The sequence below is a fragment of the Myotis daubentonii genome, chromosome 14, assembly GCF_963259705.1.
Source record: "Myotis daubentonii chromosome 14, mMyoDau2.1, whole genome shotgun sequence".
Taxonomy (NCBI): domain Eukaryota; kingdom Metazoa; phylum Chordata; class Mammalia; order Chiroptera; family Vespertilionidae; genus Myotis; species Myotis daubentonii.
The window spans coordinates 36,034,647-36,049,761 of NC_081853.1; the positions used below are offsets into that span (position 1 = coordinate 36,034,647).

Here is a 15,115-nt window from a genome sequence, read left to right on the forward strand (position 1 = left end):
CTCTGGCTACACCTCTTCCTGTTTATACTTTTCTGGGAGATTTTATTGTTCTCTTAATTCCCTTACTCTGGGCTTCTAATTTCCTGTGTTTAAGCTAGCATTTAAACATTCAACACATTTAAATGCCATGTGTATTTCCCCCAGGGTGGGCGGGACCTCGCTACTTCCACAGTCCCTGGTGGATTTATCTTAGAATTGGGGTGGATGGTCATGGGTCATGAAGCAAACAGAATGGGTGAGGGCAGGGCGGGGGAAGAAAGAGGAGGACAGAGCTGGCCATTGCCCTTTGTCCAGGCCTAGTGCCCCCTGCCTTAGGGCATATTATTTTAACCAGGGCCTTCTTCCCAAAGGTCTCAAAGAGGGCCTCAAGCCAGATGGCAGGGGATCCTCAGGTGTGCCCTATAGGAGCAGTACCTGAGGATGGGTATACTAGTAAAAGGCTCAGGCAACCACAGCTCTTTTTTCATAAAATACTGGGCTTTCTGACATGGTTGTTTTGTTCCAGTCTTGCCATTAAAAGCATGAACTCCCTCAGCCCCTGGAGCCCAGCAAGCCTCCCTGATATGGTCTGTTCCTGTCTTCTCCCTCCAGGAGCCCTGTGGTGCCAGGCGGGGTCGTGGCCGTGGACAGACATTACTTCCAAAACACTGGAGCGTATGACCCTCTCATGTCACTGCGGGGTGGTGAAAACCTCGAACTGTCTCTTAAGGTATGCCCTGCTCCAAGGGCGGACCCAGGAACCATGAGTGGTCACAGGTTGGAGGCAGTCAATAGAAATGCCACTGATTGGGGATAGGCTAAAGAGAAATGATAGTCATTATATGTGGTGCATCAAGCCTCCCGTGTCTTCCCCTTCCCCATCTCTCATGCCCTACCTTGATTTTGCCCCCAGCCTCCCCCATGAACTTGACTATCAAACCTGCCCACGTTATCAGTCATCCACACCTTAGTGCAGACATCCCCCTGCATTGTCCGCTCACAGCACCCTTAGCATCGCCGTGATTTTCACAGCACTCACACCAGAGCAAACCCCAAGCATCCTGTATATTGAGTAGTTTGGTCCAAACAACTTAGTAAGTATCTGTTCTAACAACTTAGCACCCGCTGGACACTGCACACTTCCCTAACCGTGGCATCAGACTGGACACCACCACCCTCATTCTCTGTTCCACATGGATGTTAGCACGATATTTGTTTTTTTCATCAAAGCAACTTCTGAAAACCCAATCCAGTAAAGATATTCTCCATCAAAAGTACAGCGATAGAATGCTGAAACCATGAATTACCTCGAGCTTGTGGTTTGTGGGACATCCAACAGATATCACTATGTTTCTCTCAAACATTTAAACTATACCAAGGGGCCCTTTGAGTTTGCTGGGGCATCCTGGGGTACCTGGGCACACAGTCTGGGAACCCCAGCCTTGGTATATTTCAGTTCATAGGCTGCCTCTGCTAGGAATGTTTTCATTTTCACCTTTATTCCCAAGTGCGCAATGCAGGCTTCCTGTCAAATGAATTCTAGGCATTTGGGAGATGTGAGAGTCAGAGGAGGGGCGGGGAGAGGGGACTTTCTGAAGTAGGAGAGACTGTTTAAGGAAAGCTTGCTTTGATCACCACACAATAGTTTCCCTTGCCTTTGCAGCAGGAGACTTCATGAGCCACTAGGAACCCCCTTTTCCCTGAGGAAGCAGCCTTTGGAGAATAGGGTGCTGCCCTAGCCGGTTTGGCTCAATGGACAGAGCGTGGGCCTGCGGACTAAAGGGTCCCAGGTTTGATTCCGGTCAAGAGCATATGCCCAGGTTGCAGGCTCCATCCCTGCTGGGGGGCATGCAGAAGGCAGCCGATCGATGATTCTCTCATCATTGACGTTTCTATCTCTCTCTCACTCTCCTTTCATTTCTGAAGTCAATAAAAAAATATATCTCTCTATATAAAAGGCTGAGTGACTGTCCGACCACCAGACCATCCAACTGGCCAGTACCTATGACATGCACTGATCACCAGGGGGCAGATGCTCAATGCAGGAGGTGCAGAGCTGCGGTGACTTGGCAGCAGCGGTTCTTGGGTGACACAACCCGGAACCTGAGAGGAGGGAGCCCGATTCCTCGAGGGCTGCATGATTCCACCTTTGCAGTGGGTTCTGTTGTTGCTGGGGCACTGTTGGCCCCAAATCTGGTTTACTGCCAAGCTATGGTGACTTGGCAGCAGCGGTTCTGTGGTTACTTAATTTTCTTTCAATGTGCACGAATCTGTGCACTGGCCCACTAATATATATATATATATATATATATATATATATATATATATATATATATAGAGAGAGAGAGAGAGAGAGAGAGAGAGAGAGAGAGAATAGAGTGCTAACCCATGAGCGCCAAGTCTATGTGTGATTCAAGGGAGAGCATTCAACTAGTTGCATGGGTGTGGCATCCTCACCCCACCAGTTCCATCCCAGGACAACTACGCCTATTCTTCCTATTTTGTCACTTCCCGGGACTCCACCTGGAAACTCTGCTGCACCCTGCCGACTATACTTCCCTTTGCCATCTTGTGCCCATGATTTCCTGTGCATGTGGCTGGCCCCTAGCAGGCCCCTTATGCCCCATGTTCTTGGAGTGGTGTGCAGAGGTGTGTCTTTTGTCCTTTCGTGGCAGGCCTGGCTTTGCGGTGGCTCAGTTGAAATCCTTCCCTGCTCTCGGGTGGGGCACATCTACCAAAATCAGGAGGCTAACTCCCCACCTGACAAGGAGGCCACCCTGCTGAACAAGGTTCGCATTGCTGAGACCTGGCTGGACTCATTCAAAGAAACCTTCTACAAGCACAGCCCAGAGGCCTTCGCCCTGAGCAAGGTAAGGAGAGCCCAGCAGGGGCTTCTGTGCCTACTATAGGGCCACCAGCCGGAGGCTGGGCCAGGGAGCGTCTCTTCCTCCTGTCTAGGGGGAAAATAGCAGCTTCTGGCTTGTGCTTCCCCCAAGCTGTCCCTCTCAAACGGCTCTTCTACCTGGTGGGGCTGTCCTCTGTCCCTCTCAGCATTTCCTTGGGGCTTTACCGTTGGTCTTGGCCTGGAACCCCCTGGTGTCTGTGGGATGACATCTATGGGATGCGGTCCTTCATCGTGGGCCCAGAGGAGAAATTGGGAAGAGAGTAAGGGATGGAACAGGTCTCAGAGGGCCTTTTAATGCTGGGCAAAGTGCTCAAGGCTGTAAAAATAGACACAAAAGATCCAATACAACCACAGGGGGAAAAAAATTAAACATTGAATTAAAATCCACAAACATTGTCTCTGCAACTGGTCAACTGTTACTCAGCTTAATTCTTATGGAGTGACACAAATGCTATTTCATGTGGGACAGGGGTTCATATTAATGTTTCCTGTGCTGGGAGTGGGGGCTCCAAAGGTAAGATTTTTCAGAACCCATAAAGGTGCTGTAACAGCTCCCCCAAGTCCCTCATCAACCCACACTGCTGAGAGTGGTACATTCTCTGATCAATGTTCCTTTGATGACTTTCATAAGAACGACACCTCCTACTGGTAAGTTAGGAGAACTTTTTTCTGACATTAAAAAAATTAATTTCTATTCATTCATGTTCTAGAAGTGTCCTATTGCTTACTTTGATATCAAGATTTCAATAATATCACTGCCTCCCTGAAGGTGTTTGATAGCATGCATTTTCTTTAAATCTCAATAGCTAAAAATTAATTTTGCTCTAATGATTTCTATCCTTCCATCTCCTTTCCTGCCTCCCTCCTCCCCCCTTCCAAAACCCTCCCTTGAATTTTGAGATACAGAAATCCCACGCACCCAAAGACAAGGCCAGGGTTTCAGTGCTGAAGGAGTTGACATTCTCTGGTTTTCTCCTCTGTAAGACATGGTGTACAGGGGAAAGTTTTCTGTCAGCATGCATCCACATTTGATTTGGGTAGATTTGCCAGTATGTTTCACCACCAAGAAAGATGAAGGTGGTGGAACTCTTATGAAGGAATGTTTTTGCTTGACTAGCAAAGTCCAGCCCTGGAGAAGAGCTGGGGAGGACTCAAAAGGACACTAAGAATGCCAAGAAACTATCAAAAAACCTACAGTATTTCCTGACAGGAAAAAAGTGACAGTCCTCTTTGGTTTAATGGTGGGTAAATATGCTGAATAAACAAGAAAATCCTGACTTAGAGAAGTTGCTCTCAAAGTGGATAAATGGTGGGATGCCGATTAAATGCCCTGACCTACTGAATCATAGGCTGTGGGGCAGGGCCCAGGGACGTGCATTTTAAACAAGTTCCTTGGGCATTTCTGACCCAGGTGCTCAGGGGTCACACTTTGAGAGGCATATAGAGAGCATTTCTGTATGGCAGACTCAGATCCTACTCTTCCCAACATTTATATCTGAGGACTAAGAGAGGGAAAGAGTAAAAGCAAACTGAATTCCCTTCACATAGCCAATTAGATCAAAGTCTAATTTCCAGGCTAGAGGCCATCAAGTTAGAACTCTGACACAGACTTCCTATTTCAGCTCCCTCTCTTTCCTTCTCCTCACCCCAAGAAATAATTCTCACTCTCTTTTTGTTTGTTTTTGGTCTTTTGATTCTCTCCTTAGCACTTCTCTCTTCCCTAAAAATATCCAGGATTTAGTACTAAAATTCTGGGTAGGGTTCTTTGTATCTTATCAATATAGGCCAAAACACGAATTTATACCAAAATCTTAAGGACTTACCTTGATATCCATCCTAGGACAAATGCATTGTAAAGGAGAACCTCAGAAAGGGAAGATAGTGTAGCCCAAGGAAATGATCTGTTAATGGAGGAAATTGGGCATCTAGAGGGGACGAAAGGTAAATTCCCTTTGTCCCCACCCTCACTGCGTGAATTCCCGCTTAGTTCACCTCAGTCGCCTTTGGGTCAGGCTCTGCCTCCACAAGGCCCATCCTGATGTTGTTCCACACCAACCTAAGGTTCAAAGCCCCCTCACACTTTGCTAGCTGCCTAAGAAAGGTCGTCAAGCATGGATCTCGTTGTCTTTGTAGACTGAGATGTGAGGGCTTGTGGGAAGGGAGTGACATCACCTACCATGTTGCTGGTTCCACAGATGTGTCTAAGGAAGATCCAGCCTACTCTATCCTGTCCAAACCCTCTTCTCCTCACACATGGCCCTCTCCCCTGTCTGCAGCCCCAGAGAACTGTGATCTTGGTCTCCTCATTCTGTCCCAATCCTCCTGCTTCAGCCACGTCTATCCCTCCTCCACCAGGTAAGTTCTGATATACAACAAGGTTTCTCTGTCTCACTGCCCTGTGTTTCTCCTCCCCCAGGCTGAGAAGCCAGACTGCACAGAACGCCTGCAGCTGCAGAGGAGACTGGGCTGTCGAACGTTCCACTGGTTTCTGGCCAACATCTACCCTGAGCTGTACCCATCCGAGCATAGGCCCAGGTTCTCTGGAAAGGCAAGGCGTGACCCAGGGAAGATGGGGAGGAAGCGGAGGGGTGGGCCGCTTCCCAAGACAGGACGTGGATGTTCCGATGGTCTTCATGACCCAGGCCAACCAGCCCAAGCTCAGCAGGGCCTCAGCGGCTCCCATGCCAGCCCTGAGGGAGGTGACTGGATTGCCCCATAACCCATCCCAGAGCCCCTCACCTGACAGGTGCCGCCTGCCTCCTTCAGGAGGCCTGTCCCTTAGGATCAGTGCCTTCAGCTTGTGGCCTGAACATGGCACCTTGAGCTACACTCCAGAGAGTGAATGAGAGGAATGGCATTGACAGAGGGTGCCTTGCGCGGAGGGCAGGATTCACTTCCGTATGCATGTCCACTTTCAGCTCCACAACACCGGACTTGGCTTCTGTGCAGACTGCCAGGCAGAAGGGGGCCTCCTGGGCTGTGCCATGATGCTGGCTCCTTGCAGTGACAGCCGGCGGCAACAGGTGGGTGGTCAGAGTTCTCAGGGTAGTGATCAGGGAAGACCTATAAGGGGTCTTTCCCAGGGGCCCCTCACTTCTCTTTGGGGCATCTCCTTTCAGTGGTCTATATCCCTGGATGGCTCTCAGTCCCCCACTGTGATGACCCAGCCCAGCCCTGCCTACCCCACCCCCAGCTGCAAGCACAGACATGGACCATCATCAGAGAATGCAAGAATCTGAGCTCAAGGGAAATGGAGAGGCTGTTGAGCCAATGCTTTTATCTGACAGAGGAGGAAACTGAGGCTCAGATGGTGGCCATCCAGGGTTCAGGCAGGTAAAGACATGAGTACCTTGAGCTGGGTAGATAGGGGCTGTTGTGACGAGGAGCACATGCCCACATGAAAGGATAGCTGCACCTGCCCCACCTCCATAAAAGGTTCTGTTTTGTCTGAAACTGGGTCATCCAACATTCTCAAAGACACTTGAAATCCAGCATTTATGGAAAAGCTCCCTATTAAAATTAAAAACTATAATCAGAGGTCAAAGAAAAGCTATACGCAGGCCAATTTCCACCAGGGCACGATGAGATCATTAGCCAACTAGCGCCTGAAGTGGGGAAAGTGGGTCACCCGAGTGGGGCTGTAGGCTCAGCAACACTGACAAGTGTTGCAGTGGTGCCTCAGACCCGTGACTCATGACTCGTAGTCTTAGGTCGCAAGTTCTCTGATGCTGAATCCTGCCCAAAGGAGATGTGCTGTGTCTTCCTGGTATTTCATGGGGATCTGTGAGAACTGATATGTTTAGGGCACCACGGGAGCCTGGTGTGTGTGTGTGTGTGTGTGTGTGTGTAGGGGAGGGAGGGCTGGATTTGGAGCAGACAGGCCTCATGTCCTCTGGTGACCAGATGCTCCTCTTGCCAGAGGAAGACTTACTCACAGAACAGATGGAGTCATTGGCTTGCAAGAGCACTGGCCTCTTTCAGAACATTTCCCCATGCTCGGAGCAATTTGGTTTGTGAAATTCCTGCCACAGGGAGGAGGCTTGCACAGCAAGAAGGAAGCAGAGAGTACAAATGCCCCTGGGGAGAGGAGGGAGGCAGCACATCAGCTCTCCTGAGGTGCCAGGGCTGGCAGGAGCCTCTCCCTGGAATAGAGGCTTGGATGATGTGTGTGGGGAGGGACAAGAGACAGCATGGAAGACCAACTCCATAGATTGCCCTGAGGCCCCACTCTGCGGTGTGGCTGGAGTCCTCAGAACCCAAGAGGAGTAGGGCTGCCCTGAGACAACAAAAGGTTATGGCCCAACAGACATCCAAAGAGAAACGCTGAGCATGACTGGCCGGCATGCTACCCAGACGGAGAGGCCCGGCCTTGAACTAGGGGTGTTGCTCATGGGTATATATAGCCCATCACAGGTCAGGCTTTTTGAAATCCACACTGAGAAATCCAGGTGGCACCTGGTTAGAATCCATGCCCAGGAAGGATGGGTCAGACTGGTGACTTGTCTACTCCCTGGTTGTGGTTCTTAACCTTTTTAGGTTACATCTTGTGGCTGCCGTACAGGGGGCAGGATCAACCCCTAACCCAAAGATTGGTTCAGATAATGCGACTGATGACTGCACACACCTCCCTCCCCAATACCTGAAGATTGCCCCTAGACCTCAGCTCTATTGTGAGCTCTGCTTCCCTCACCTCCAGCTTGGAGAACATGTCCTGCTGGCTGTGCTAACACCTGCTCCCTCTCTCCCAGCACCTGGAGCACACCAGCAGGAAGGAGATCCACTTTGGAAGGCCACAGCACCTGTGCTTCGATGTCAGGCGAGAGCAGGTGATTCTTCAGAACTGCACCGCGGAAGGGCCTGCCATCCACCAGCAGCACTGGGACTTCGAGGAGGTAAGTAATCCATTCAGAAAGAGCTTGGCGGTGCCGGTGGTCAGCATTACGTCCCAAGCTCTTCCAAGAGGTCAAGTATTACCATTCAGACCTGTGCCTCCATTGCTTAAATTAAATGCTTGGCACGAAGGCCCCGGGGAGGTAAAGCCAACTTTGCAGAAATGTTGGGTATGTATTTGAAATGTACTAATTTGCCATGTTTCTGTACAGCTCTGACCTCGTTGTGGCAGAGTGGAGAGAGCCCCTTTTTGAAGTTTATTAGCTCAGCTCACAAGTAGGACTATGGAGTGCATGATAGCAGCAGTCCACCACCTTGTGAGGGGGCTTTTAGAATGGAAAGGCTCTCCCCTCGTCCACTGCCAACATAGATAATCGATATAGGCATCACTTTCTTCCTTTTCAAATTCCACAGTGGGCATGTCATCATTTTATTAAGACTTTGATTAAAGAGAAGTTCTAGATCCTTTTCAGAAGTTATGCTTTTAAAAAAAAAAGGAAATAAATAAAATGTAAGTACTGAGGGAGAGTGCATGGGTCCCCCATACAGAATTAGGACAGGAAGGTGACAGTATCAACATGAAGTATTCATACACAGCTTTTTCTCCACCTCACATCCTTTTTGGAACAAGTTAGGGTATAAATATACAAACAAGGAAATAAATACACACATCCTCCTTATTTCCTTCAACTTCTTCTTGGGAACAAAGAGGGTAAAATAAGGAGAACTCTATGCATCAGTATTCTTGAAGAAGAACATCATATGTTGGAAACGTAGGCTGAACGCACAATAAGCTGTTGAGAACGAACCTTGAAAATATTATGCAAAGTGAAAGAAGCCAGTCACTAAAGGCCACATATTACGTGATTGCATTTACAGGAAATGTCCAGAATAGGCAAGTCCATAAATAGAGAAAGCATATTAGTGATTTCTAGTGGCTGGAAGGAAGGAGGAATTGGAAAAGAATGCTAATGAATAGCAGTTCTTTTCACAGTGATGAAAATGCTCTGGAATTAGATAGTGGTGATGGTTGCATATACTCTGTGAATTTACTAAAATCCACCAAGTTGTATACTTTAAAAGAATGAATATTATGGTATGTGAATTATATCTAAAAACTACATAAATAATAAATAAATGGACATTATTAGCATTGCTGGTTAAGGATGTTTAAGTTTTCATAAAGACATTGATTTTTCCTTGTGAAGGGCATAGCTAGCTTCAGTATTAAATTTGGTAGATTTGAGATAGTCTTTCAAATACGGCTGACTTAGGCCTTCAGTATATCTGTAAAGCCTTACTCTCTACTGCAACCTGGTGGCAGCAGTACTAAACTGCAGGATTAATAGAAGGACAGATTAAATTAAATCATTTTGAAAGCAGAAACTTACAAGTCACTGATAACAGTGAATATCACCAATACAACATAAAGACTGAACATACTTTTTACACTGAGCATTCCACTAACCAGAACACTCTAAGATATGGTATAATTACCCAACCACAGTAAAGATAACTAAATTAAAGGCCCCAAGGCTCTGAATAATATCTACATTTCAGAACTACGTGAACTGTACTACATTTTCACCAAAATACTATAATTCCTCACCAGGCCAGTTTGCATTACCTCTATTATTCTCTTAACTAGAGGCCCAATGCACGAAATTCCTGCAAGAGTAGGCCTTTCCTCCCCTCACCGCCCGCCCCCCACCCCCCCACCCCCGCCCTCCTGGCCGGCACTGGCTTCCCTCTGGCACCCAGGACCCAGGCTTCCCTCACAGCCCTGGCTTCCTCCAGAAGATCATCCAGAAGGACGTCTGGCCTAATTAGCATATTATACTTTTATTATTATAGATGACTAGAGGCCCGGTGCACAAAAATTTGTGCACTTGGAGGGAGGGGGGTCCCTCAGCCTGGCCTGTGCCCTCTCGCAGTCTGGGACCCCTCGGGAGATAACGACCTGCTGGCTTAGGCCTGCTCCCGGGTGGCAGAGGGCAGGCCCAATCCCTAGGTGCAGCCCCTGGTCGGGCTCAGAGCAGGGCCGATTGGGGAGTTGGGGCGCCGCCCCCTGTTATGAACAGAGCAGGGCGGATTGGGAGGTTGCGATGCCACCCTCAGTCACGCGCAGGGTAGGGCTGATTGGGGGGTTGGGGCACCGCCCCCTGTCACACTCAAGGCAGGGTCGATGGGGAGGTTGCGGCGCCACCCCCTGTCACGCACAGAGCAGGGCCAATCAGGGGGTTGGGGCGCTGCCCCCTGTAATGCACACAGCAGGGCCCACCAGGGGGTTGGGGCTCCATACCCTGTCATGCACAGAGCAGGGTCGATCAGGGGGTTGGGGAGCTCCCCCCGTCACACACAGAACAGGGCCCATCAGGGGGTTGGAGAGCTCCCCCCTGTCACGCACAGAGCAGGTCCCATCAGGGGGTTGAGGAGCTCCCCCCTGTCACTCACAGAGTAGGGCAGATAGGGGAGTTGGGGCACCGTCCCCTGTCACACACAGAGCAGGGCCAATCAGGGGGTTGGGGCGCCGCCACTCTCACACTCAGGGCAGGGCCGATGGGGAGGTTATGGCTCTACCCCATCACACACAGAGCAGGGCCCGTGGGGGGGGTTGGGGTGCCGCACCCTGTCACACACAGAGCAGGGCCGATCAGGGGGTTTGGGTGCTGCCCCCTGTCACACTGATCCCAGTGCCGGGAGGCCTCACGGCTCCACTGATCCCGGTGCTGGGAGGCATATTACCCTTTTACTATATAGAATAGAGGCCTGGTGCATGGGTGGGGGCCAGCTGGTTTGCCCTGAAGGGTGTCCTGGATCAGGGTGGGGGTCCCCACTGGGGTGCCTGGCCAACCTGGGTGAGGGGATGATGGCTGTTTGCAGCTGGTCACACACCCTTCAGGGTGGGGGTCCCCACTGGGGTGCCTGGCCAGCCTGGGTGAGGGGATGATGGCTGTTTGCAGCTGGTCACACACCCTTCAGGGTGGGGGTCCCCACTGGGGTGCCTGGCCAGTCTGGGTGAGGGGCTGAGGGCTGTTTTCAGGCTGGGGGTGGCTGAAGCTCCCAACCGCTCCTTTTTTCTTTTTTTCTTTTTTTTTATTCTGGGCCAGCCTTAGCTTGAGGCTTGGCTCCAGCTCTTAGGCCTCCGCTGCTGAAAGTAGGTTTCTGGCCTTTGCTTACAATGTTGAGATCCTGCTGGCTGAAGTCCGGCGGTATTTGTTACATAGTTTCTTAAACTGCAGGCTCAGAGGCCTGCAGCCGCAGGCGGGGAACGTTGGTTTCCTCCGTCACTGAGGCAAACAAGCCTCATGTTAGTTTCAAGCTGCCTGGCTGCCGGCTGCCATCTTGGCTGGCAGTTAATTTGCATATCTTGCTGATTAGCCAATGGGAAGGGTAGCGGTCGTACGCCAATTACCATGTTTCTCTTTTATTAGTGTAGATTAGAACAAAACTTAGAAATTTCCTTCTTTGCTGATTGACGGAGGGGGACTGACTGGTTTTTCTTCCCCCCCCCCCCCCCCTTCTCACTTTTCAGAATGGAATGATTGTTCACATTCTTTCTGGGAAATGCATGGAAGCTGTGGTGCAGGAAAACAATAAGGATTTGTACTTGCGTCAGTGTGATGGAAAAGCCAGCCAGCTGTGGCGATTTGACAATGTCCGCACTGTGGATGAACGATGAATGCCAGTGTCTGAAGAGAAAGAGAAGATTGGTCCTCACAGTTCAGTGACAAGAGAGCTAAGAAAGCATGTGTATCCCATGAAGCACATCCTCTGTGTTTGTACTCCTGTGATAGCAGAGAAGAAGGCTCCGTGAATGAGTGTAGAAAGTCTTTCCCTTCTTGCACCTAATGCCATTGACTGCTGGCTATTTTTGAAAAAGAAAACTATATACACACACACACATACAAACACACATTGTCTTCATCACTGGTAGATGATCATTACATAGTACAGAAGATTCTTCATTTTCTTCATTGGGCATGTATGTAATAATTGCTTTTATCTCTAAGAAGAGAGGCCTGGACATTCTCTGCTAGCACTTCCAGGATGCATAAATCCAATTGATCAATTTATTTCAAATGGCCTTACCTTGGATTGTCTGTGTAACCAACTATGGAAATTAAAGTGTAAAGAGAGCATATGGCCTGGCATACCAAAAACTCTGGATTAAGCCTATTAGGACAGGGAAATTTCATGTTTCCTGGTTGAGCCCTAGCTCAGAAGAAGGAAGGGAAGCTACGGAGAGAAGAGCAGGATTGGAGAGAAGATAGAAGAGAGCTTTGAACCAGACCTCCAGCTCAGCCTAGCAGCTAAAAGCAGCAAACCTGGGATAGAACGTTTTCATGTTAATGAGAATTTTCTCAGAACTTTCTACCTCCATTCACCCTGCCCTGGCCCTTCCCCAATTTGGTGAACCACAACCAGATTCCCATGCAATATACTTCTCTTTAGTCATTGGTCTTTAGAAGCTTCAGCTCAGACTGAGGATTCCCACAAACAAAAGTGCATACATACACTTGAGAAACTTTCCCGATGCTCTGTTACCGGGTTTGTATTGACTGGATCAGAAATAGCAACCTTTGCAAAGAGGCAAACCTCTCTGAGGGGAAATACCAGTGTCTGAGCCAAAATTCTTATGAGAGGAGCCAGAGTTGGGTGTTAATGTTTATGGGGGGGGGGGTGATAGAGCCATTTCTGGGCCTGTAGGAACTGTCTGGGACCCCTAAGCATGCCCATAGGTTGAACATTGACAACTGGGAGGAACACACCTCCACTAGAGCAGAGCCACTGGCTCTCCTTGCTGGGACCGGTCTAGTGTGACCATACGAGTTGATGAGTGGGGTTGGTTCTGCTATTCAGAAGACATCATTCATGCCCATTTCTCCTCCAGATAGAGTTCCCTCTTCACATGCTCAGCTTAGAAACCTCCCCTCAAAGATGCTGGTCTCCTTTGGGCTGCTTCAGAATGCAGTGTGTTTCAAATAAGGAAAACTAGATAGGAAGTGAGGGTTTCTAAACAATGCCTATCGTAATTATGTATTCCTTCTCCTACTTAAGTCAATGATTCACTCACTGCATTTCTCCTTCCTCGGAAGGCACTTTAGACCTGTGCTAGTAGCTACTAGCCACCTGTGGCTATCTATTTGTAAATACATTAAAATGAAAGAAAATGTCAACTCAGCTCTTCAGTTGTACTGGTCACATTTCAAGTGCTCAATAGTCACATGTGGCTAGGGGCAACTGTTTTAGAGGGCACAGATATAGAACAATTTATCATTGCAAACAGTTCTATTGGATAGCACTGATCTACGTAAGTCCATCCTCCCATCAAGGGAAGAAATCTCAGCCATCGACTTCTTCTTTCAGGCTTGTCTATATTTAAAATGAATTCCTCTAATATCTTGAGGTGGAGACCAAGCTAATAAAGGGTATTATTAGCTTGTAAAGGGTATTAATGATTGAAAAAAAATTAAACAAGACCTTTATTTTTTTTAAGGAACTTTATTATTGGTACTGTGGGTATTTGAAGTTGCTGGGATGAATTAATATAATTAAATAAAAGGCTGAATTCAATTGAATAAGTTGTGTTTGACAGTAATTAACAGGAAGACCCAGATGGCTTATTGCTTAATTGGTTAAGCAAAGGAAGAATGTGGTGTTTCTTGCTTCCTTAACGATCCCCATGATTTATTACTTTATTACAGGAATGGCTGTCAACTTGGTCCCTGACTGGTACTTACAGACCCTTAATTTAAACAAAACAGATGCCTCCATTCAGTCCTAAAAGAAATTCAAGCTTTCCCCACAGTGTAACCGAGTGTTCAAATTCTCTTCTTTATGGGCTCAGTTCTGATTTTGTCCAAAAAATCAATTTAAAAGTAGAGAAACCTGGCAGTTAGATGATTTGATTTTCCAGTTCGATTTTCATGTGTCCCCCCGAATTTTATGATTGAAGTATGTTATTTTTTTTAATATATTTTATTGATTTTTTACAGAGAGAAAGGGAGAGAGATAGAGAGTTAGAAACATCGATGAGAGAGAAACACCGATCAGCTGCCTCCTGCACATCTCCTACTGGGGATGTGCCTGCAACCCAGGTACATGCCCTTGACCGGAATCGAACCTGGGACCTTTCAGTCCGCAGGCCGACGCTCTATCCACTGAGCCAAACTGGTTTCAGCTGTTATTTTTTTTTTAAGATTGAATTCATCACCATCACCATCACCACCAAGTTTGCCATTATTAAGTATCCTATTGGGAAGACAGAAGTATTCAGCCAGCAGTCTAGAGTCCAATAGTCTTTATGCTATTTCACAACAGTGAAAGCAGATGTCATACATGGAGGGGCCCTGAGCTATTTCCTCTTTAGTCTCAATGCCGTTGATCCCGCCAGCCAACTCAGAATTCCAACTCCTATAGACATCAAAGTCCCCCAGGTCCATGATGATGGACATCTCTGCACCAGAGCTGGGCATTATCAGAGGTCATTTTGATGGGATCCATTTTCTACTGAAAGGCCATGAAAAAAAGCCAGTTGGCCACCAAGTGACCCATGAGCAGTCACCAAATCTGGACAAAGGCAACCCACTGACACGGGGCTGCCTTGATGGGCTCCATGCTACACATTGTGTATACTCTCCATGATTGTTCTTTAAAAGCTCTTTTTGAAATGCAACTTGTGACCACTTTTGACACAACCCCAAAGCACCTACCAGCCCTGCCCTGATTATCAAAATGCCTTGATTCAGACATATTTCAATGATGATGCTAAGCACAATAGCCAAAGAGGTGATAGTTACAGGATTCTAGAACCCTCTGCTATTTCTGTGTAAAGAATAGGTCTTCCAATCTCCTTGCCAGTTTCAACCCCTTCCATGAAATGTGTTTTTTGGGATATAGAAGTGTGTCCCTAGCTCTGTTTTAACACTGTGAGGATCTTTGCTGGTGTGGTAGTTCTTTCCATTGGTCTGGGATGCTTATATTTCCTCATCACCAAGAGATCTATGTAATACCAATACACTATGCTATCGCAGCATATAAGCAGCTTGCCTGACTTCATTTGGCTTAAAAATAGTCATCATGATCACTTCTCCCCTAGCATGACAGTTTGAAAGCTCAGACCTAACAGATCAGACTCACCTTTAAAAATTAAAGTTTGAGCCTGACTGGCATGGCTCAGTGGTTGAGTGTTGACCTATGAACCAGAAGGTCACAGTTTGATTCCCTGTCAGGGCACATACCCAGGTTGCGGGCTCGATCCCCAGTGTGGGCGAGCAGGAGGCAGCTGATCAATGATTCTCTATCATTGATTTTTCTCTCTCTCTCTCCCACTCCCTT

At 48.0% G+C, this 15,115-nt stretch overlaps 1 protein-coding gene across 6 annotated transcripts in view; it reads left to right on the top strand.

Annotated features, from left to right (window-relative positions):
• The window catches only part of GALNT15 (polypeptide N-acetylgalactosaminyltransferase 15), a 32,468-nt gene extending 19,109 nt beyond the window's left edge, over positions 1-13,359 (top strand). For 5 of the 6 annotated variants that reach the window (XM_059664030.1, XM_059664031.1, XM_059664033.1 and 2 more), the window contains 6 exons: positions 592-709; positions 2,655-2,849; positions 5,301-5,432; positions 5,803-5,907; positions 7,633-7,776; positions 11,310-13,359. In XM_059664030.1, the coding sequence (XP_059520013.1) occupies positions 592-709; positions 2,655-2,849; positions 5,301-5,432; positions 5,803-5,907; positions 7,633-7,776; positions 11,310-11,456 (841 nt within the window). In that variant the 3' untranslated portion in view covers positions 11,457-13,359. Of the gene's footprint in view, positions 1-591; positions 710-2,654; positions 2,850-5,300; positions 5,433-5,802; positions 5,908-6,003; positions 6,218-7,632; positions 7,777-11,309 lie in introns of those variants that run through there. The other variant, XR_009448559.1, reaches the window with a different exon arrangement.
• The last annotated feature ends 1,756 nt before the right edge of the window (positions 13,360-15,115 follow it).